General features: G+C 30.0%; 1 protein-coding gene across 1 annotated transcript in view; it reads left to right on the top strand.

Moving 5' to 3' along the window:
- LOC129959942 (protein unc-13 homolog D-like) overlaps positions 1-25,625 on the top strand; it is a 277,136-nt gene that overhangs the window by 202,765 nt on the left and 48,746 nt on the right. The window contains exons 17-23 of the mRNA XM_056072858.1: positions 4,463-4,511; positions 5,777-5,812; positions 11,341-11,495; positions 12,630-12,753; positions 21,182-21,238; positions 23,134-23,223; positions 25,431-25,505. Of these exons, the coding sequence (XP_055928833.1) occupies positions 4,463-4,511; positions 5,777-5,812; positions 11,341-11,495; positions 12,630-12,753; positions 21,182-21,238; positions 23,134-23,223; positions 25,431-25,505 (586 nt within the window). The remainder of the gene's footprint in view (positions 1-4,462; positions 4,512-5,776; positions 5,813-11,340; positions 11,496-12,629; positions 12,754-21,181; positions 21,239-23,133; positions 23,224-25,430; positions 25,506-25,625) is intronic.

The raw sequence follows: 25,625 nt of genomic DNA, 5'->3' as shown, positions 1-25,625 counted from the left end.
ATTATTTTTCTGTATGAATACATTATGATTCTGCTAATTAAGAAATCTTGTTTGTATTTTAATCGAAACCTAAATTATTGATTTGTTTCTTAATTCTAAATACGCAAAAAGGTTTAATTCACATTTTATCTCAAAGAAAGCGATAGATGAATATCAGTCTTTAGCTTCACATATATATATTTTTTTTATTTGAATATTCATTTGACAGTTTTGAGATAACAAATATGTCCAAACAGAAAAAGGTGAACAAACAGATTTTTTTTTTTATCGATTCCCCCCCCCCAACCTCTTTCTTTATTTATTTATTTTTTCTCTACAAAATGTTTAATTTCCTACAAAAGCTAAAATCTTCAAAGATTTAAAAAAAAAACCATTATTGTATTTTGTTGCATTCAAAACATAATTTAGGAAATTAATTTACTTTTCTTTTTGCCTCCTTAGCGTTTTTTCGCTGATTGATTTTTATATCAAATTGAACACTCCTTGAGTTATATCCCCCACATGTTGGTGAAAATGTAGCTTAGAAAATATGAAACACATTCAAGTTACAAAATTTTTCATTTAGCATATATCTGTCTTTATTTCATTTCCACTTTTAAGAACATAAAAGAATGTAAGCGGGAGTGTAATCGAATCGGCTTCGAATGAAATCATTATGAGGAATTTTGCTTAATAAAGCATTCATGCCCATCCCAGCTCATTAAATTGATTGTTTAGAGCTAATTCTTTTGTATGCGATGTTACTTAATAACAAAAAAAAAATTCTTATTACTTGATACAGAATATAACATTTTATACAGAAATAGAAATATCGTCGTTCATTTCTTCTATTACAGGAACAAGTTTTCAGATTAAATTTCTTCATTATATTTTTTAAAAAATCAGTTCTTTGTCATAAAAGCAAATCTTCAATTTATTTTCTATTCAATTTGAATCTTAAAAATGCAAATCCCAAAAATAACATTATTACTCTGATTATACAAAAGCGGTTAAGTTAAAGAGTAATCATAACGTACATCACAATTTCCGGGAACAGGTAAAGTAATTAGTAACTTACAAATTATACATTATTAGAATATAGTAATTTCGCTCATAAACAAGCAGCTTTTAAGTCAAAAATGTTAGGTTGTAATACAAAAAAATGAAAAACACAGTGTCAATAAATTAAATAAAAACAGTTTTTAAACTCACACATTTATTTGTTTACTAAAATTATTTTTTACTTTTTAATTTTTAATTTAAAATTCATAACTATAAGTATTATGAAATTTCGAAATCAATCGAAATCATGAATCGAATTACTGATAATTTATTTCTCAAAATAGTGTGCTTTCATCGAGAATACACTGATTTACAAATTTCGAAAATGCTATCCCATCTGGAAGTGAAAGATTACAAAATTATGTGAATTACAATTCTCGTAAAAAATAAAACGTGTGAAGTGAAATAAAAATGTTTTAAAAAGTGACTTTCCTGTCAATTTTTTTTTTCAATTAAAACCTGGTTTTGATTACCTTTCATTTTGTAATTGTTTCCACTTTTTTCTGAATACTATTAATTGTTACCCAAAATTACCCAATTATCCAAAAATTATATACAACTTTAATTTTATTGAATAGCATTAAAACTTGACAACGAGTATAGTTTATTGAACAGGACTGAGCTTCATTGGCTAATGAAAGAATGTATTTTTTTAGCCCTTTCTGTGGTTCTAATATTATGTTGTACCTTTTCTTTTGTTTGTTTGTTTTGTCATCTTAATTCATAAATTTATTCCCTTTGTTTTTCTTTATTTTGTAGACTCCTTATTTTTGTGTAACCTTTATATAAGTTGGGCTTTTTTGGCAGAAGAAGAAGATTCAGGTACCAGTGACAAGTAATTAATATGATTAAATAAGTACTGAATAGCGTAACATAGTATTTTAGTTTTCGTAGGAGCGTTGATCATGTGTACGAAAAAAAATATTTATAATTGATAAATCGCAAATCATTGGTTGCGAAACTTATCCTATGCCTCTAAAAATCATTCATCTAACTTTCGGATTAAAATTACTACCGTTTGCAATTTCTCTAGAAAACAAATGAACTGTTCAGATGTTTGCCATTGTGGATAAAAACCCAAAGTGGAGATAATTTAAATAAGAATCTCCAATAATACAGAATGCATTGTAAAAGTATCGTACCTTCATAAAATTTTTGAAAAGAAACTAAATAACAAAAATGATGTGTGAAAAATTTTGATAAAATGCAATGTCAATGTTTACTTGAATATCTATTCACTTCAATTGCATATTCGTGTGCCATTTCTCTTTAAACAGGTTATAATCTGCAACATTTATATTCCTTATTTTTCAAGGCCATTCTTTCAGCGTTACTAGGGTTTATACAAAAACCGACTTTTTGAAAAACCGGTTTTCGAATTCCATATTACCAAAAAAAACCGGTTTTAGCCGGTTTTCGATTTTTTGTCAAAAAAAATAGAATAGGGAAAAATATTTTCTCTAAGTTATATAAAATAACAAAAAAAACGAAATCAATATCAAATTCAATAAAATTAAAGATTACATGTACATATTATTTACACAAAATAACGAAAACTTAAACAAAAATTTTGAATAATATTTATATTGTTTTCACTAATTTTAATTTCTCCTAAGATAATATTTTAAAAAACATAAAATATAGACTGAGGGTGGCTAAGTTTTAAAGCTGTCTAATTTTGGACACAATATTGCCTGAAATTGAAAATACTCGTTCACTAACTACTGAGCTTGGTTTTATAGTTTACATGGCATCAAATAACAAATCTAAGATTTTTGTTCTTTTATTCGTTGCCTGAAATAATGAAAATTCAGCTCTCAGTGTCTTTGGATTTGCAAGTTTTTCTTCGGGGTCTTCAAGAAACTTATGAATTGATTTTTCCATGGCTTCTTTTAAAAAAGCATTACACTGACGAGTAGTTTCTTCGATTTGCTCTTCACCAGAATCGGTTTCCACATAAGAATTTGGAAATAATCTAGACAATATCTTTCCAGATAACTTAATAATTTCGGTTTTTGAAACTTAAGAAAGTACATTAGATTTCTTCGCTGAACTAGAAGTGTGCGAATACAGCAAAAGAATCGCTAATTCTACTTTCTTGAATTCGTTCTTCTAAAGCATATAATAATTTCAAACTTATTTCAGTGTTCAAATTTTTTAGTTCATTTAACAGAAATTCAAATATATCTACACTTGTTAATAAATTCGCATCTCGTCGACTTAAGCCCCCAGCTGCTAGACAAATCGGTCCCAACTATTTTTTTTTTTTTTTTTTTTTTTTTTTGAAGATCTGGAATATCCAGGCGTTCCGGGAAACCGGTTTTCTTACTGTAAAAACCGGTTTTCGAATGTGACAAATTTACTTTATAAAACCGGTTTTTTAAAACCGGGTTTGAAAAACCGTCAAACCCTAAGCGTTACAAGAGCTATTATTTATAAAGCGTAATCATCTTATCAAAACCTTATTGAATATACAAGGCCTGTTAAAAATCTGAATAAAGATTCTTCCAGAACTAAAGTATAATATAAAGATTTCAGAAATGTAAAAGTTTTGTTTCAAGCATTACGCATTATTCGTTATATGCATTATGTATTATTGATATTTTTGCTCAAAAGAAAAGCAAGAAGAATGAGACTGCATTTCACTTTTAATAGTTGCGTTTCTAAATTTTTATCAAGATTTTAATCGAAAGAATAAAATCACATTTAGTCAGAAATTATGATTCTTCCAATGCTGCTTACTATTTAATAAATAAACTTCCATTAAAAGTGTCTTCACGCCTTAACAAAGGTTGCACATACTTTATTTTCTGAAGAAAAGGTAAGTGTTCAACTATCTATGGGTATATTTTATATCTACATTCTTAATGAGAATTTATATTTTTAAAATATTTTTTTCTTCTAAAAATATAGATTTTTAAAAAAAAAATTCCTATATTTTTGGAATTAATTTCATATAATCTTTAAAATTATACAAAAAAAATATCGAAAACCGGAGTTTCTTTGGCCCAAGCAATAATATACTTGAAGTAAATACAATTTGTTCACTCAAGTTATATAAACTCTAATTAAAAAAATTAGATCAGTGCTCTTTTCTGAAAATATTTGATTACTTTGGCCCGCAGTTTTCTTCTTTTGTATATCGAAACTTTGGGTCAAAGAAATCCTGTTTCTTTTTTGAGAAAAGTCTTAAAATACAAATTAAATAAATAGAGAAAGAGTTTAATGTCTTAAAATACAAATTAAATAAGTAGAAACTGAGTTTAATATCTTAAAATAGAAATTACATAGATAAAAAGGGGGCTTAATGTCTTAAAATACAAAGTAAATAAATAAAACATGGGTTTAAAGTCTTGGGTCACAGAACTCTAGTTTCCGGTAAGTGTTCAATTATATTACCTTGCTCTTTCTTTTATTCTAGTGTGCACATGGACATTGCAAGTGTCACCTATAAAGAGTATTCCATCCGGGTACGTCTTATTCAATTAAATTTTAAATCATTAAAGTGATATTTTATTGTTATGTTCTACTGAAAGTTGTATTGTGTTCTATAAAGCTTTAGGAATATATCACATTTTCATTCAGATTTTTACATGATATTTATACTCCTAAAAAGCATTCTATTATATCATAATTCTGAAAAACTGAAATGATTGACCGGTATTTATTTATCAAGAAATTCTATCAAAAATTTTCTTTTCATGTAAAATAGTTTCTCCAACACCTACTAACTGCATTCTATTTACACCTGATTCTGACTTCAGGCTTCGATGGATTATCTGCTAATTTCGCTTAGTGGGCCTGTTTACTTGCTTAATACTGCACTTTTCTATTAGCTATTTTATATTATAAAACAATCAAAAACAACTGCTGATTTTGATGTAAAAAATGGAGTAGATTCAAAAGACATCTATTCCATTATTCGAGTTTCTAATATGAGCGTCGCTCAACATCAAATCTTTCCTGTAACCTACATCTTGCAAGACCATTATTTGAATTTAGTTCTGGTGATAATTTTGTTTGCTTTTAAAATATTTTCTGCTTATCTGAAAAGTGCCAAAATCTATTTTCTAGTAAATACTTGAAGTTTTATTTTAAATATTCTACTGGACACATGCATCAAATTTGGAAATACAACAATATATTTAGCTTCATAACCAATTTTATTTAAAAAGCAGCTTATGCATTATACTTCATTAAAAATTTAAATATTAAATTGAATATGCAAGTAATAAAATTTCTTTCATTCACATAACCCAATAAATAAATTTTCTTAAATATTTAAATTTTTAGAAAACTGGAATGAGTGTGCAAAATGTGGAATATCAATGTATATTTTTCACTGATTTTCACTGATAGTATACAACGAAAAATGAAAGGAATTAATATAATTTTAAAAACTTGAAAATTAGTTATGAATATTTTCTATCATCATTCAAAATTACCACTCGCTTTACATCGCTAACTAAATATTTTTCTTATTCGATATTGAATTCTGAATCCTTTAATTTATGAATCTTCATTGGATATCATTGTTGCATACGAAATCATCCTAATTATATTCATCCTCCTTAATATGATTTAAGACATTTATTTTCTTCATGCTTATTATTATCAAGATCAGAAATATTATTATCAACTTCAGGGACCTAAGCAATTACATTTCATCTTTATTCATTGAAAAAACTGATTTCTTTGTTTCAAAAGAATACTAATCTTCCTGTACCTTCTACAGATCTTCGAAGAAATAATTGCTCTAGCTGGCAGGCGGGTAAGTAAAATTCTACCTGACTTTCTAAAGTGTGTGTTGTATAACTCAATTCATATTAATCTGCCTTTCTTAAATTACACTAGTGTGCAAAACTTAAGCAATAAAATAATTTGAAGCAGCTATGAAACTGTAGAAGAGAATTGTTTGCTAATATTGCAATGAAAAACCAATTTAACGGAAAAGTGATGCATACGCAGATATCCAGACCATGACATTATAGGTAACGAGACGACGCGCTAGACGCGTAAAGTCAGCGCGGATAGTTCAAGGCAACTTAAAATGAAGGAGGGAAGTCGCGTTTCCAATTTTCACTACAAGTGAAAGTGATATCATACATTCAAAATGGCTACAAGGAACCATCTGGATGCCTTTACATGAGGTGATAAAATAACAGGAAAACTGGAAGAAGATTGTGGCTTGATGAATGTTGCCTGTGAGCTTAGAACTGACAAATTGTTGTTTCACGAGCTTAGCACGAGCTCCAGAGTACTGATACAGCTGTAAAAAAAGTTGGTGGTGGAAAACCAAGGGAAAAAAACAGCAATAGGTGACTTATATATCGCCATGCTGGCGACACCGAACAGACAGTGGGATATTCTTCGGCGTCCGGAATGCTACGCATCATTGTGCAGATCACTGGCTGCACCGTTTTAACAATGATGTAAAGAGTACAAAGACTAGATATCTTTTCAATGTAGTCCTGTCCTCTTTACCTATAAAAGTTAATTTAATTTCACAAAAACGGTTCTCGATGCCGATTGATGTGAATAGAGGTAGGGACATGTTTCATTCTATTAGCATCAGGGAAAGAGATAGATGGGTGGTCCTAATGTGCATGCTTAGGAATGTATAATAGCAAAAGGAAGAATAAAACTCCACATATTCGACAGATATTCAGTGACTGGAGTTTTCCATATTGTGACAAAGTTATCCTCCCTCATATGCATTTGTTCCAAGAGATCATAAATCCAGACTTTGCATTTATAAAAATAACGCATGACCATGCAGATCTCTTACTATTCAGAAGCTTCTGGAAAGTGAAGATAACCGTCGAATGGATTGTCCAGCATTATTCCCTGATTTAAATCCTATTGAACATATTTGGGATGCTTTGGGAAAACGTCTGGTGGCACAGTCGTATCCTTCGGAAATGAACAAACAATTGACACCGATTCTCCTAGGAAAACGGACACTCTTGCCTCATGAATTGCTGGGTAACATTATTTATATCACACTGAGCAGACGATGTTACGCAACCATTATATTAGGTGAGGTCATATATCTTACTGAAGGATATTTGTTTGCCGTTCTCCTTCTCGACCAGACACTGCTTTGTATCACCATCATTCCATCAATAAAGTGCTCCCTTATATACATGTCCTATTTTTTTCGTACCAAACATTTTTCAACCGTTATGTACTACATTATACCTCTGTAGCATGAATTGCATGTCTTCAAATTTATTTTTTTACAGAAAAGTTGTTTAAGTTTTGCGCACTAGTATAGTTTAAATAACTCAATTTTAAAATGCTTGCTATCAAGTACCACATTTAACATGAGCATTTATTATGTTTCGAAAAATGCAAACCTTTATAGTTAGAAATGGTATCTTAATTTCATCAGGAATTTTTAAAAAAATGGAATTCTTTGCATTTTGAAAAATTTTCAACTTTTGCCTTTAATTTATCACATAAGGTTTCCTTTTTAAATAAATCCAATTATTCAGTCAAAAAACAAATTCAGTCTGCCTTGCCTTGTCCATACAGATAATTTTTATATTCGAAAAAAATATTAGTTGTAGTATGACATAAAAATGTAGCTGCATGGACATAAATGAGCTTTCTATATAAGTGCACGTTTATATTTTTCTAATTAAAAAATGTTAATTTTCATAAACATCTCTCTATTATCTCATATTGCTTTTTTTACTATGGAAGGAAATTTTTTCTCACAAGACTTTAGCCCTTGCCATTAATGAGGTATCCATAGAAATAAATAAATAACTAGTCTTAACTGCGAGATATGGTGCAGATAAACGGATGAATTCAATGACTGGGAATTTAAAGTGAATTTCTTTTGATTATGCCAGAATATATTTATAGGTGATGTAACAATGGCCTAACAATGTATATACACATTCGAATAGCCCGTAGAATACTTTCAAATGGTTGGGAATTAATGATCGAAAGAAGAAAAGATCAGGCAGCGACTAATTTTTTAAAAAATAGATATAAAATTAACTAAATGAAGGTATGTTCCAGTATTTGAATCAATCTCTGTAGTCAATTTTCTTCAAGAAACTACAGCCATTGTTCACTGTCCAAATTTATTCTTGACGACTTAAATTATTTTCTTCCGATGTTCTTGAACAGTTTCACATCATTGATACGAAACTGATATCCCGGACCAAAGGATGTTGCATTTTCCAAAGTGAGCAAAAAGGCCAACTGAAAAATTATTAATTATGTGCATATAACAGGTGGTTATCAAAATAATGGAAATACCTTTTATTTATAAAGAATCCTTTATTAGTATGGTGTAGGACCGCCTTTGGCATGTAATACAGCTTGGATTCACCTAGGAATCGATTCATACAAGTGTTGAATAGTGTTTAGAGGAATATTGTACATTCTTCCTGGAGATATTGTGAAAGTTCTGGGAGAGATGCCGGTGGAGGATATCGATTCCGCATTGAAAGCTCTAAAGTAGACCATAACGGTTCAATTATATTGAGGTTAGGTGACTGTGCGGGCCAAGTCAGATGTTTAACTCGTGTTCATCAAACCATGATTAGACAAGTCTCGCTGCATGGATAGGTGCATTATCATCCTAGAAAATCCCATCCCTTGCAGGAGACAAAATTTGTATCATAGGATGGACCTATTCAGCTAAAAATTCTCTATACATCTCTCCAGTTATCGATGCCTTTCAGGGTTACGATTAGTCCTGCAGAAAACCACGACATGGCTGTCCATATCATGACAGATTCACCTCCTCGTTTGATAGATGGAAGGAGACAATCACAATCATACGCTTGTGCAGATATTCTCCAAACGTGCACCCGTCCTTTTGTAGAGAAAATTGTGGTACAAGATTCGTTATATTATATTACTTTCTTCCACTTATCAGTTGACCAAGTTTTGTGAGTGTGACACCACTGTAGATGATGTTTTCCATTAACATCTATGACAAATGGCTTGGGAATTGCTGCCATAAATGTTCTGTTTATGAGGATGCCTTCTCACTGTAATCACTGACACTGAATAATCCAGATGGGTATTGAGATCTGCGGTTACTTTTGCTGCAGTTGTTCGCTTTTTAGACATTACAATCTGCTTCAATACCCGTCAGTCTCTCTCACTGAGCTTCTCTTTCCGCCCACTATTTTGTTTACTTGTCTTGCCGCGCTGTGTGTATGCTGTCATGACTTTAGATACCGTACCTCTAGAAACGCCTAAAAGTTGGGATGTTTCGGTCACACTTGCTTCAGCTAGACGGGCTCCTACAATTTGGCCTCTTTGAAAATCTGAGAGGTCCGACATTTAACGCTTTTGAAAAAAAAAAATCTTAGAATTACAGAATTTTAATAAAGCTTATACATACTACCAGAATATATACAATACTATTTATAAAAATATGGTGGCTATTATTATATTTTAATGCTTACGAAGCGCATTCAAAAATGTTAGTTTTATTCTCAGGTATTTCCATTATTTTGATAACCACCTGTATATACATTAATAACAAAATAAATTTGGCACCCAGCGACTAGGTAAAACAATGTGATCTTATATTTTGAAAAACTACAGCAGTATTGTCTAAATAAATTCTTTGCTGATTTCCATTTAGTTTTTCTTTTAATTATGTGTTAAAATTTATAACAGCAGATTATATTTCAAAATTCATTTTATCAAACAAACAGGAATTTTCTTATGGAACAAGATCATTAAGGGTAAACACTGAAATGGGGATCTATTATAGTATGGGTCTGAGAAGTTGGCGGCTAAACTTCGACTTCAGACAGACATTTGCTAAGAAAGAAAAAAAAAGATAAAATAAAAGAAATTCGCTGAGAAATGATAAATTTGCAATAAATACGATTGTGTCGAAACTCCGTGAATTTTCTTTCTACCTTTCTTTAAAGAGAATTCGGTGTTATCGAAGGAGTAAAGCGCTACTAGATCTAGCAAACTTGGATTCGTATCCGTTTCCTAACTTATCATAATAAACTCGATTGGTATCAAGTAATTATTGCATCACACCCACCAGAGAGGTAGACTATTCAAGCTTTAGAAGAAGTAAACATGATTCAACCGCATCATTTTATTTATTACTATGCTATTCAAATATACGAAGTATACCGAAATTATTGTAAACGTCAAAAAATTCGAACTCGAGATTTTGACGAATCTCCAGATATTAGACCTCCTTGACTTCGAAAAATGCTTTTTCGTAAAATCACCTTTCGTCTGTTTGTCTGTGACAAAGATAACTCAAAATTGCTTTGAGCTCGACAGATAAAATGTAATATGTGGTCTTTAAATCAAATTAGTAGATTTCTATCAAAGTTTGTGCAAAATCTATTCAAGGGAAGTGTGTCAGTCCAGCTGTTCGAATATAAATCAACAAGATAACTACAAAACGACGAAAGCTATATGGATAAAATTCGGTGCACAGATTTAATGTTTATATTGTAGACACCTGTCAAATTTTGAGCCAAATTCAAAGTTGTGGGTAAATGTCTGTCGGTCTGTACTTTCAGAAGCATGAAAAAGCTGTAATTCAAAAATATAGTTTATATTATACAATATGCAGTTTATATATTAAATGAAAATTCATCGACAGTTTATATTATATATAATTTATCTACTAAATGAAGCAATGGAAGCAGCGTGGAGTAATCGCATTTCTAAGCTAAAGGGATTACTACATCCGAATAATCAATACAAACCGAAATGCCTCAAAAATAATACAATTCTGTAGAAATTAAGGACGAAAAAAACAGACCACAGAATAGCATTCGCATTATTTTTTCGTTGTAATTAGAAATAGAAAAATGGATACAATGCGCAGAATTGAAAAATGTTCCTACATATTTAATTTTTTTTTAACTTGTGCAATTGTGGGTATGAATATAATATCAAATATAAGGTTGGTTTTACGGCCTAGGGCCATTAACAACCTTTATATTTTGACTAACGTATCGACGCAACGCTGTTTGTCCAACAAGTGATTAATTATCTTGAAGATTATTTTTCACCTAGAATAAAATATTTCTAATATTTTATAGTTTATGAATGAATGGATTTATTTTGTTCTATCACATTGTCATTGCTGATATTTTCGGCAGGAAACACTATTGATCATCCAACTGCGTTTACGAAATTCCCATATCATCGCCGGCTCCATTTATAAGCCGTTATTTAATAGTGTTCCATCTACAAAATTCGCATTCCTACATCCTATCTGTTCTATTCAGTGATTATTTATTTATTGCTTCCTTTTTAACGAATTAATTTTTTTTTCAGGTTTTCAGAGAAGAGGGTGGTATTTTATACTTCGACACCACCGAAAACAGAGAAGAGATGAATGCTTTTTTACAGCAATTCCTAAATGGCGAAATCGTACAATTTTATATAGCTTTGCTTCAGTTCAGTAAATTTAAATCATGCCTGTCAGAAGAGTAAGTAAATTTTTATTTGATAACATGTGATAATTATTAAAAAAACTGATCTAATATTCTAAAGGATATTTTTACAAGTAATGTTGAATGTGAAACTAAAAATAGGAATAAAAAAATATAATATATAGTTTAAGAAATTATCTGTTTATCGGTAATATAATAGATTGCGCATTTGAGTCAATTCGTATCAATATCTACCTGCTAGTTTAAATTGGAATATACTGTTTTTGTTCTGACGTCACAACACAACATAAAACAATACACATTTAGCCATATTTAGGCAAACTGTGTCAAATGGAAGTTATAGGACAAATAGAATTATGTTTGCCGTGACATTAACTGAATTGATCCCGTTATTATAAAACAAAAAGTCTTGATGTGACTTGCAAAATCAAATGTTTGCAGTCAATTTCTTTGATTGATTAAATTCTTCTTGTCTAAGAACTAGTCAATATAATAAAACTGAACTAAATTTTGGTATCTTAACTTGCTACTATTAGTAAATTTCTATTTCTAAGAAAACCGATATTGAAATCATCTATTTATTTGTTTATTTTTTCTCTTCTTTATACCTACAGAATAATATTATGCTTGATAATTATCAATACATAATTTTTTTATATTTTTTCCTTCACATTCTGTGTAAAAAATTGGAAATTTAGAAATAAAACAGTGGTTAATTATTGGCCAATTTCAATAAATCTTTTCGGGATTGAATTTTTTGCTTATTCACCTGTCTAAAAAATACTTCTGCTTATCAATACATAGGTGATCGGAAAATAAATTTATGAATAAAACGGTGGTTAATTATTGGCCAGTTTCAATAAATCTTTTCGGGATTGAATTTTTTGCTTATTCACCTAAAAAATACTTCTGCTTATCAATACATAGGTCATCGGAAAATAAATTTAGAAATAAAACGGTGGTTAATGATTTGCTAATTTCAATAAATCTTTTCGGGATTGAATTTTTTGCTTACTCACCTGACTAATAAGTACTCTTGCTTATCAATACATATATTATAAGTTTGTTTCGAGATATGAAATTCATTGATAGTTAAAAGGATGTGATCATTTTTTTCTTGTTTCCTCCATTAATTATAGTGTCTAACTATACGTTGTTCTTTCCTGCTAGGGAGCAGAGTAGGATGGCAATCAGACATTTCAAAGAATGGTTTCGTGATGCAATTTCCGATTGGTTTTTCCAAGTAGAAAATAAAATAAAATCAAGAATTTATACCGCAGTAAGATTGGACCCAGTAAGTGTGGTATTTTTTATCATGTAAAATATAATAACTGATATTTCTTTGTGAATAACGGATAGTATACCGAATAATGGATACCGAATAATTAAAAAAATTAAATTTACGTTTAATAATTTGAATAAAAAATATTTATAATTTTCAGTGATGTTTAAATCGAAACCATACAGATAAATGAGTAAAGTGAGTTCCAATTAACGCACAGCGTAAATTTGAAACAATACTTTTAAGCCTCGAAAAATTGTTATTAACAGCATTGACTGGCACTTAGCAATTTGAATGTTTCCTTAATCAAATTTTTTAATGATGGAGAGCAAAAAACCAATACATCATGCTATTTGATTTAATTTATTTAAATGAAATGCCTCTCATAGATGTACGGCAGAATAATAATGCAAATATCAGCAAGTGCATAACATTATCGTGTATATATATCAAGAATGAAGTAACTGACGAATGAATGATTCTTCTTAATGTGGATGGTATGTCTCCGTCGTCATATTCTTTAACTTACTTTTAAAAGCAGTTGCGAAATATATTTTGATTCAGAAACTTCACTGAAAGCGAATATACTTCATGAATGTATAACAGAAAAAGAAAAGCACATCATGTTTTTACGAATGTGTAGTATTGGTCCTCGGCGCAGTTTATCTCACGATAAGGAAGGGAGTTTTACAAATATTTTAATAGATGCTGAATGGATACTTCGTCAATGATCCTCAGCTTTGAGTGAAAACTTGGCAACAAAAATTAAGATTCTCGCATATATAGGAATTTAAGCGATACCTCTATTAGGAGACAAGATCCAATATCCTTCTAGAGAATTCGGTAGCCTATTCTGGAGACTATAAAAGCGCGAAAGAAAGCTAATTCCAATTACTCGTGTAAATACTCTCTTTGGAGCGAAGATACTATTAATTGACTTCTCTGAGAGCTACTGTCTGCTTGTGTTGTGAATGCTACATAGGCTATCTTTGTGTGCGCTTCAGCTGTGTTTTTCTATTTGTGTCTCGTGTTATTCTAGAGGAATAAAACATCATTATCTGTAATCGAACTTATTGCAATTTCATCATATACCCACTGAACGGATTTTCCGTATCAATATGCATTCGGTTTTACGATCATTTCCCCATTATTTTACTAATTAATAAAATATATGAATAATAATAATTATAATAAAACATTAAAAACGCTTTGAGAAGTTGTTTTTATCTTTTAAAAAATAATTAACTAAAACAAGAAATTACAAGTATCTTCTTTCAAAAATCTCTAAACTAAGAAAAGCTATCTTTTTATGAATTAAATTCGACGAAAAAAATTCTGAGAATTCTAATGAAACTTAATGGATAATTTTCAAATTCCCACTTTACCACCGCAGTTCTTGAAATAACTATGTTGTTGTTGTTGTTGTTTCTTATGGCACTTGCCATGAACAAGCCAACTGTCGATGACAGCCGATTTAAGCCTGAGGGGGAGCGCCTCTTGTTTCTATAGTAGCACCATCTAGGGCCAAGAGAACGACTTAGCTACACACACGTCACAACCCTTTTTACGGGGCGGACTTCATTTACACATTTCATTCACTCAATGAAATAACTATTCATTCACTCAATAAATAACAAAGCAAGGCCTTTTGATATCCTCGTTCACGTAATGATGCAGTATTGTCTAATTAATGATATGTCGTACGAAAATAGTTATCAATAATATTCAATAATTATTTATTGAAAATCCAACATATTTATCAATAAATAATTTTTAATCTGAAGTAAGAGAATGTTTACACAGACAATTTCAAGCTAAGATTTTTTTCCTAAATAAAGTTTTAGCATTTAGAATGTCAAAGGGATTTTGTTAGGGCTTTCAAAATTGCATGCAATTTATTGCTTCAACAGAAAATGCTTCAATATCCAGAAAAGTTGATCTTTCTTGTGTGGAATTAGTGTTCTATACAGTAATTTTTATTTTCCTTCACAGTTTAAAAGGCGAGATAAGAAAAATTTGGAGTTTTCTTCATTCTTACTTTATTTCAAGCTCTCGCATATGTCTCCTTTGTGTTAGTTCTCTTTTTTTAACTATAGATTTAAACAAGCCTGGTTTGATTTTTAAAATAATGCATTTGTGGATGCTCATAAATTAGTTTAAAGATTCTATTTAGATGGAACAGTTCAATATGATGGGAATATTTTTTAAAGTTCCATGCTGCTCTATTTTTCAGTTAAGTCACAGTTAATGGTCATTTTAAAAAATAGAAAGTCAAATCTTGATTTTGGTTTATAATTCTATGAAACAATTCAAAATAATAAGTTTTTATGAAACCATGAAAATGAATTCTCAAGTGAGTCCACGTCTTATAAAGATATTTGAAACTGAACATGGCTTCTTTAATATTCTAGATTAACTCTATCTGGTGTAGAAAATTCTGATTTTTTGAATTGGGTAGTATTAAGGGGACAGTGGACTTCGAAATAAGCAAAAATGGATGAAAGCATTGAAATATTATCACCAAAATGTATGTTTATATTCAACTAAAATAGTTTTATAAAATGTATTGTTCACTAAACTGATATTTGATCAAATATGAGGGTTAAGAGGATAAAGAGTATATCTTCATGACTTCTCTCAAAATGGCATTATAATTGGATTTAAATATCTTTGAAATGTCCCAGGTGTCTTAGTTTTTGAAAAAATTAAATAAAATTGATAATAAAGATTTCGGTTAAACATTAAAAGGGAATAGGGTATGCATTTTATATTTTGAGTTTTTTTTTTTAGATAGTTAAAAATCAATTTTAGTTTAGATAAACATGTAACTTCTATGAAAATTTAGTAAGTGTGTATAAAAATCTTTCTAAATACTTAGCTTTTTATTGGAATTGCAAAATCATACACAGTTTTGTTCCAAATAAATTAATATTAAGTAATAAGGAAAAAAATAATGAGAAAAATTATAAATTAAATTGTCTGGAATATTTTGAATTTTTTTTAAATTATATATATTTTTTTAATTAAAAAAATAATATAGTCTGTTTTAAAAGGTTTTTTAAGAAATTTGACTTATTTATATTTTAATACAAATGCATAAAAAAATTTCATAACCATAAGTGAATAATTCTCAAAAATGCCTAATATAGTCCACCGTTCCCTTAAATGCCTAAAATGGCTGAAATAAGTAAGTTTCTTATTCAAATCATTTTAAGAAGGAATTTTAAAAAATTATTTAGTAAATTGAGCTTTGAATGTATATCAATGAATACAAATTCGTTAGCATTCAGACTGGAATCTGAAAAGTAATCAAATGAATAATGTAGCCATACAGGGAGTCCCAAAAAGGTGAAACAAAAAATTATTTCTTTAAATATTGCCCCTGTGCTTATACTTCGAATTATTAAGTTTTATTAAATATGGTAGGTAATTGTATAAATACAATTTGGCTTCTGTGGGGAGTAATAATAATTTTTAAAAATTAAATTTTTATGTTTCCTCCGGCAGTATCAATCTTTGAAATGTATCTCTTGCATTTGTCTATGCAAACAAAACGTTTCACTCTACTATCTATTCCAATTCGCATATATGTTAAAATGAAAATTTATTGATTTAGACTGCTTTTCCTGAATCAGATGGGTGTTCGAGTGAGACTTTGGACCACATTTTAAAGAAAATATGCATATTCCAATAAATTAAAAAGGCGAAATCAGTAAATAACAATGCATTTATTAATTTCCTAAAAATCTTTGAAAAAATGGTAAATGGTCATCTCCTTTGAAAAATTGGTCAAATAATGCATTAATTAAATTGTTTCCAATGTGAACATTTTCTGTACTTAATAAAAAGTTGCATTCTAATAATACTTGCAACAATAATGCAATACCATACAGTACAAATTTACAGCATTTTAAAAGGTTTTTTGATCCTGAAATACATCATTTTTCAAGAAATTTGAATGTCATGCGAGTAATTGCAAGCAAAGGATTTTATTTTCATCTTCGAAATTCCACTACTTGTCTGAGATACCTAAAATGATTAATTTCTCTAGTTTCTTATCTTTATTTCGAAGTTGCAACTGTCCACCAATCAACACGAACATTATTATGTGTAATCAGAAAATTTATTTCCGGTCATAATGATTAAATTATATATTAATAGAAAATATTTGCATGTGGCAACTTTTCTTCATTAAATAAATTTGCTATTCTCAAACAACTGTTTCCGTTTACAATTGCAATTAACCCTTTCAAATTTAAAAATAAAAATATATCTGCACATTTTATATAGAGAGCAGTAAAACTTTATTTGCACATATGAATATAACAGAATCGCTTTACTGAAAAGCACTTGTAGATAACGGAGACCTTATAATTTTTTTATTATATATATATATATATATATTGTTACAAAAATTTTCTTCTACAACAAATACCGCTAATCAATTGTAATAGCGCAGCACATTTAATTGCTAGTTCAGCAGCTTCCTTGCTGTCTAACCCTCCAGTTTCTATACGTGTCGGCGACTCCGACCACTCGCACACACCATTTCTGACGATACACACACTCCTTCCACTATCCACACGACTTCTTCCGATACACACGACTTGTGAGTGCTCGTCTTTTATAGTTCCGGGAGGCGGGGCTAGAGTCTTCCAGACCAATCAGGGCGTACCTGGCTGTACCTCGGGTCTTACTAGATGGATCGTGAAAGTTCTCGAACTTTCCGGTATTTTCCATTTAGTCGCCAAACTCGCCAAATGGCCGCCAAGCTCACAGGTCATTGACGCACAGGACAGATCTTACAAAGGGTTTTAACGGTTTTTCCCAGGATGACACTATTCGTACCGGGTAGCAAAATTACAGATTTGTAACAATATATATATATATATATATATTGTTATCATCTTAAACAGAAACTTATGTGTATTCATACAGTTTTACACCTTGTTTAAAGTGACTTCGAAACTGAAAGTATATATTTAGGTGCAATACTTGTTCCACTTTTTTTGTGACACCTTCTATAAATCAAAAAGCAATTTCTAATTAAAGCTGCTTCGTTTTTAATCAAAACTCAGAAATATTTTTTTTACCATACTTCTATTTAAATAGTTTTCTATGCCGCATTTATGTGAAACAACAATTTTATCATAATCTAACTAACAGTAAAAACAATAAATTAGTCTACACTAAAATGTCTTGTTCATTAATTTCCTTTCAATTTTCACTTCTCCCAGAAACGATTTGAGCCCTTTCGGCCTAATGGACATATATGTTCCTACTTTTATATGGGTTATAGTAGAAAGAACCATTAATACATAAAATTTAAAATTTTAATCATGCAAAAGTCAGATAGAAAGGGTTAAATAAATCAAGCCTGGTTTCGCTAATGGAATTACAGAATAAAAATATGGTATAAGTGCAAATAGGTAAAACTTTCAAACAACGGCAACACTAAACGATATATACATGTGTATTTTCTGAAAATTAGGTTTTCAGACAGCAAATTTTCAATTAAAAAACTGCAATTTAAAAAAAAAAATTTTTTCTTTATATTTATTTGAAAACTTCGTTTTTCCTTTATATTTATTTAAAAGAATTATGTGTTTTTAATGCGCCGGAAGATCACTATATTCTGATTTCATTCATCTCCAAAGACCTTTTTACGGTCCCATCTGTCTGAAGAAATAAGTTATGTAGCAAAAATAAATAAATAATAATAATCCCTTTCTTAAAAGATTTCAGATAACAGGTAGGAAAGATAAGATTAAAGATATTAAACTGTAAATATTGTAGCGAATTTGTTGTATTGTTTTTCTGCATTGTAATTCTCCTGGCAAGGAAGATAATTTTACAGACACAGAAATGAATGCTAAGTCAATACTGAGACCTTTGGCCTTGATGAAAATTTGGCGACAAAAATAAAGGAACCAGAATATTTTAAAAACTTGGCGGTATCTCCATCCGGACTCAAATGCAAGCGCTTATTCTAGAATAATCTTTGCCCTGCACGGAATCTATAGAAAGTCAATAGTCATAGCTGAAGTGAGTCAGTAATCAAGTCGAGTCGAGAGAGTCAGTTGTCGAATAGTCGAGTAGAGAGACAGTAGCTGAAGTACTTTGTGCTCCCTCTAGCGCTTTGTGCAGTTGCAATTCTTTATTAGCAGTCTGCTGATTATGTGCTGTTGTGTGCTGCAAGTGTTGTTATATGCTTCAACTATGTTTTGCTGCTATTTATTCTCATTTTTGTGTAGAATAAAGCATCGTTATTTTATGATGATTTTTTAAAACTTTTTTTAACGTACACCCATGGACGTATTTGTTTTTTGTTTCGTTAGTAACGTAAGAGAATTTGAAGCTAAAATAAATACCAAACTTATATCAAAGTATCACTCGATGCTACGGCACCATAGTCGGTGCAATATTTCATGATACTTTTTTCCCATTATCTTTTTTTTCTATGAGAGTAGACGGAAGAATAAGAATATTGTTAACCATTACAGATGAAATCTATACTGTTATCTGGATTCTATCAAGAGCAATATCAGAAGGGTAAGAATCAGTTGAAATGAATAGTGAGTTCATACAAAGGTGATTTATGAATTATTGTCTTTTTTCTGCTCAAAATCAAAGCAAATAAGCTATTTTAGGTCTTATAAATGTGCAATGAAAAACTTTAGATTTTTCAGTAAATATTAATGCATCAGTTTTTTTTTTTTTTTTTTTTTTTTTTTTGTTCTCTATGAATAAACTCCTTGTGTGCCAACAAGTATACCACAAGGCTTACAGATGTAAGTCAATACGCAATTGAGAGAAAAATAAATTTCAAATATAAGGTCGCAGGCACAAATGCAAAAAAAGAAGAAAGAAAAATAGGGGAAAACAAGTAGATACAAAAACAAAAATGAAACAAAATTGCTCACATAGTAATAGAAACATACAGTAAATGCTATAAAACAATTGAAGAAGCATGATCAATTAAAATATTCAAAATACAAATACAAAAGTATATATGCAAATATAAGTAGGCAAACACACTGAAGTAAAGTTTAAATCATACGGGGAAAAATACTATTAATATATGTACAAAAGGAAATGAAGGATGCTTTACACTGTACAAAGGCAGATAAATGAGGAGGCCAAGCTATATTGTTCTTTCGAAGGCAGTTTCTCAGTTTACGTCTTTCCGGAATAAACTTGGTGCATTCAAATATCAAATGCTTGACATCCTGGACTGCACCACTGTAGCACGAACACCTATCAGTCGGCGACAAATTGAATCGTTTTAAATATGCTTTAAAGTTTCCATGCCCAGTCAGAAACTGGATAAGTTTAAAATTTGACTCAAAGTAGTGAGCTTTTAGGCGTCTCTGTATGGATGGAATAAATTCCTTAGTGAGCTGTGCATTTGTCGATGCTTGATATAAAGTATTCCATTCAGATATAACTTTATCTTTAAAGACATTCTTTAAATAAGATTTCGGAATGCTCATAGGAATGGAATGAACAAGTTTTGTCGCTTCTTTGGCAAGCCAGTCGGCGCGTTCATTGCCATAGATTCCTGTATGACCTCTAACAAAAGAAAAGGAAACTTGCACACCTCTGCCTTGAAGAAAACTCAGGTTGGATTGTGTTTTAACAATTATTTGGTTTAGGGAATCGATATTATTTAAGGCATGTAAAGATGAAAGGGAGTCGCTGCAAATTAAGAACTTTGATGAAAGGTTTTCATTGTCACAAATCCAAGAAACTGCTTGGGCTATGCAAAGCAATTCAGCCTGAAAAACACTGCATTCATCTCTTATTCTGAATTGATGAGTTTCAATTTCTATGTAATCTTGGGAAACAACAAATGCAAGCCCAACCTTATTGTTAATTTTACTACCATCTGTAAAACAGACAACGGGAAAGTTGTCTTCAATATTATTATGATAACTAATTACATTAAGAGGAAATCTTTCAGCAGGATGGGGAAGTTCAGAAATTTGAAGGAAATCATCTAGACTCTTATGGGCCAGGTTCTTCGTTGCGTTCTTGAATTCATTAATATGGTTTATAAAGATGTCAATAGGTGGAAAGCCGGAGATAGAAAATACAGCTTCGTAAGATATCGTTCGATACCCAGAAATAACTCGTAGCAGTATTCTCCTTTGAATTTTCCTCAAGAGCCGACAATTTATTTTTTTCTTTAGAGCAGTACCCCAGAATGCATCAGTTTACGAAGCGATTAATGGAATTAATTACAATACAAAAATATTAATGAAATAAATCTTGTATGAGCCTAAATTGGCGTAGTTACATAAACTCTATAAACTTTTAATATAATGATAATCATGACAACCATGATAATAAACACCTATTCCAAATTTAATAAATATCTTGAAATCTGCTTATTTTTTATAAAATGTTTCCTGTAATTAAATGAATATTTTACTTTCAGGATTTGTATATACAACCACTTGGACTAGTACTTGATTTAACTGACGACCTACAACAGGTAATTAAATGCCTAATATTTTTTTTCGATTTTATTAAAGGAAAAATATATCAGCAAAAATAACGGTTATATGATAAAAACTTTTAAAAAATTTAAAAAATTTCATATTCTTTCAAAAATTCTCACAATTCTTTTAACCCCTTTTTTCAAATATTAATCTAGAAGTTTTCTATTAAATAATTTTGATCAAGATAATATTTCTTCTAACTGTTTGAATGATTTGCTAGCTGTAGCTTCAATCACCGAATGCCTTTGTTGATACGCCTTTACAAAAAATTGCAGCAAATAAATGTCAGCTTTTCATCGTCCTCAGATGAAATTTCCAAATACTGCTTCACAGTATTTGCAAATTTGTATCATTCTCAATATCTGCAGATTTTTTTCCTCAAATGCCACATATTTCTGTAACTTAGCTAACAAACTAATTAGATTTCGTTGGCCAGTCCTAGGTACAGTAATTTCATTTCATTTGTTACCTTTAGACATGTCCCGTTTTGAAACCAGAACAAAAATATCCAGTTACAAGGATAAGGCACGACATGAGAAATGTATTTAGGATTGAGACTTTGTATAATAGTAATTTAAAGGGGTACATCCAATAATAAATGAAAAAACAATTAACGGACAATTTCAAAGAAATAGCCTTTAAGCTTTTGTAATATTTCATCTACTAGTAAGTTACTGTTATAGTTCGGCGATGAAACAGCATGGGCTGTAACGTACTAGCCTGTCGACTAGAATGTCAGGATAAGAGCTTGTATTCATTTTCTCCCATTTTTTAGATTAATAATTTCAAAAAAATTAGATTACATTTTGATTACTATGTTAAGTATTTTTACCCATAAAATAACTGTTCATATACTTGTTTTAATCAGAGTTAAAATTTGAATTTTAAATAACTAATAATTATAAGAAAAATTAACTATACATAAGAACTATAATTATGTTTCTTATTAAAAAGTTGTTAAAATTTTTGAATTTATCGATTTACGAAATCTGAAAACAATTCCTGTTTCAATGTTTTATGGTATTTATCATTCAGGTTCTTGTATGTAATAAAAAATTAATTAATATAGAAAAGTTTCTAAAATTTACGAATGGAAAAAATCTACACGAAAATCTTTACCTAATCTAAAAATTAATTTAACTCTCAAAAATTCTTTAATACGATGCACAAATCTAATCCTCATTTCAGATGGAGGTATTAATATGCCCCACCCTCCGTTCGCATGCATAGCAAAGTTATATCACTGACTCTCCGACCTGCCCGAAGGTACACGAATAATCAATACTGAATGACCGAACCGCCGCACCAGCAACACTGGCGGGAACTGTGGTTGAGTCCTAAGGATCATCACCGGCCACAATACAACTCTTCCGTAAGGAAGTACGTCCCGTCATTGAAGGGAGGAGCCAGAGCCCCACCTTTTCGTGTACTCTCCAGAGTGGCGATATTGAACCACCATGCCAGAAGCATCTCATCCTCATTCTATGCATGTGCCTCCCCCCGGGGGTACATGCATAAAAAAACTCGAAATCATGTGAAACGGAAATTCTGCTACTAGGCCACCGCAATATTAGTTACGGTAAAGAAATATAATTGAAATTCGAAGGGCAATTACAAAAATCAACACTCATTCTTTATCCGAAATCTCAAAAATTCTGAATTCAGTAAAAGAAGATTTCTGCTTTTTGTTTCTTTTATAAGAATTTTCAGATATCTAAGCAATCAAACAAGATTTCTATATACATAAAGTTTCAATACAAATAGATCATATAAATAGCAATATAATTATTCTTTTAGTAGATCAATGCAGTTCCCGTTTGTGAAATGCTAATTTTTTAAGAAAACAGAATAACTTAAAGCCAATTTATTCAATTCTATTATTTTACAGTTCCAAAGGAGGCGTGTTGATCCATTATTTCTATTCAATGTACCTGAAACCACTTACTCTGTTAATGATGTAAAGGACTATTTTAAGCAAGTAAGTGAACAAAAATTGAAAATTAAAATTAAAGTAGTACAAATACAGAAATAGCACAATATGAGCTGCTATTTTTGTTGATTTCAAATCATACAATTGCCGTGTTTTCAGATAGTTTTATGCATTTTTTATCGATTTCATGTTAAAATTAATAAACTTTTTTTTCTTTACTTTGTGAATATTTTCATATTTCCATTATTTAAATTTTTTTATTGAATTATTTCTACTGCTTGGTCTCGAATTTATAATTCATCATTATGAATATTATGAAATAATGATGTAACTTTTTCTCAAATACATTACGAGGTAGCGCTACTCATTTCGATTCTAAATGTAAATATTGTTCATTCTCTAATTCGGAAATCCTCTGCGCTTTTGCGCATGCGAACATTTAACCATAAGGTGAATTCTGTTTACATTTAGCAATAAGGTGAACTCTGATTATTCGCGGACTTATGATACATAGAAGCTGCGGATATTTCATAATATTATCGGAAAAAAGATACTAATTCATAAAAAAAAAAATACTTTAGAGCAATGTTTCTTAGTGTAAGGGCCAAAATATCAAATTATTATGAACAAATGGAAGATTTCTCTTCTTAAAAGTTGGTAATTCACTTTTTTAGAAAATAATAGCAACTTTTTATGTTAAAACATATCTTTTTTCATTTGTTATTCATTTTTTTAATAATATTTTGAGATTGACAAAGGTAGATAATCTCAGTGATATTTAAGGAGATTAAATAATAATAAAAAAAATGTTCTTCGTACCAATCCTGGAGGCTTTTTTCAATTAGACATATAAACAAAAATACGTAATTTTGAGTTAAAATCAAATAGTGCAGTCAGAAATGACACGACAATCACGTTCATGTGGGGGGGGGGGAAATGTACGAAAAATTATTTAATGGAGAGGAAATCGAGGTCAAAGAATGACGAAGAATTCCTTCCGCGTCTCACACTTTAGTGAGGTGAGTTAAAATCATCAAAAAATGATAATCTCCGAATACTGAAAGAATAGAATATAAATCAATGATCTGATAATTAATTTGTGAAAATATTAAAATAATCTATTGTCACTCCGACCTCACAAGAGTATAAAATTTCAAAATTCAATCATATTAAGAAGTGAGTGAAATATTGGTTGCCAAATTCTACCTTTACAAACATTAGCCAAATTAAATGAAAGTGAGTAAAAACTCACTTTTCAAGTGCTATATGCCTTTATATTAATCCATTCTTTTATTATTAAAAATTCGAACCAGCATAACAAAGTAATTTATTGGTCATATTATTACATCTAAGATTTCTGAAACAAATGAATTAAGGTTAGTGCTCCAAGTTTTATAAAGAGCATACAATAAAAGTCTTTCTCTTCCAGCTTGAATCACGGTATTATGATATCTGAGAAATCGCCTTACTCTCTAAACTTCCATGTTTACCAATTTTGAATCATCATAGATTATATCTATGAAATATGTATCATTACTCACACCTTCAAAAAAACAACTACAGAGAATAATTTCAATTGTATGTAATATTATTTCGCAGACAATAATCAAAAATTAAATCTAAGAATTCACAATCGAGTTACCACTTAAGACAGGACAAAGTGATTCTGGGTCCTTTTAACTTATAATTTTGTTAATTCTAATCATTCATTATAAAAGAGACATTAAAATGTAATATAATCAGTAAAGTAATCAAAATAATCATCTTTGCTGTATAATATGTGTTCGAAAAAGATGCGTTTAACAATAGAGGAAGGTGTTCAGGCCAATCAATAATATCTTGCACTGACTTAAGGCGTCATTTTTCTCCGGAGTTTGCAGAGACTGCCGTTTAGGCTTTTATACATATAAAGCTAGAATTTCCATATATTTGGAAAGGGAAACTACAAAAAATTACTGAATCTACAATTCTATGGCCAATCTACGTCAGGTAATTAGATATGTAGCAATTAGATTTTGAATGAATTTAAATGATTGACGACTTTGAATTGAAGTGATAAGAAGTAGGACTAATTCTACAAACGCAGAAAAATTGAATTTTCTGCATATATTAGCTTGCACAAATTATTTCTTAGTAGCTGTTGCAGTTTCTCTGAACCATATTATGCTTGCAAATTCCATTTCTTAAATTATTTATCAATACATAGATGCATATTGGAATGTGTAAAATATCATTTATACATTTTATAATTTTAGCTGCTAATGGTGTGGAAAGCTTTGGAGTTGCCAGTTGAAATGACCACTATAATCTACATCAGGGACATAATTGAGGTAAGATAAAAAAAAAAGGTAACTATTTATAATAATAATAAAATATTTGTTTCGAAATATTTAAATTCAGAAAAAGTTCCAGAGAAATTATTTTCATCTACTAAGATGACATTTTTCTAA

Source organism: Argiope bruennichi, chromosome X2, assembly GCF_947563725.1.
Source record: "Argiope bruennichi chromosome X2, qqArgBrue1.1, whole genome shotgun sequence".
Taxonomy (NCBI): domain Eukaryota; kingdom Metazoa; phylum Arthropoda; class Arachnida; order Araneae; family Araneidae; genus Argiope; species Argiope bruennichi.
Note: the sequence above shows the minus strand (reverse complement) of the source record. Positions and strands in the feature narration are given on the sequence as shown.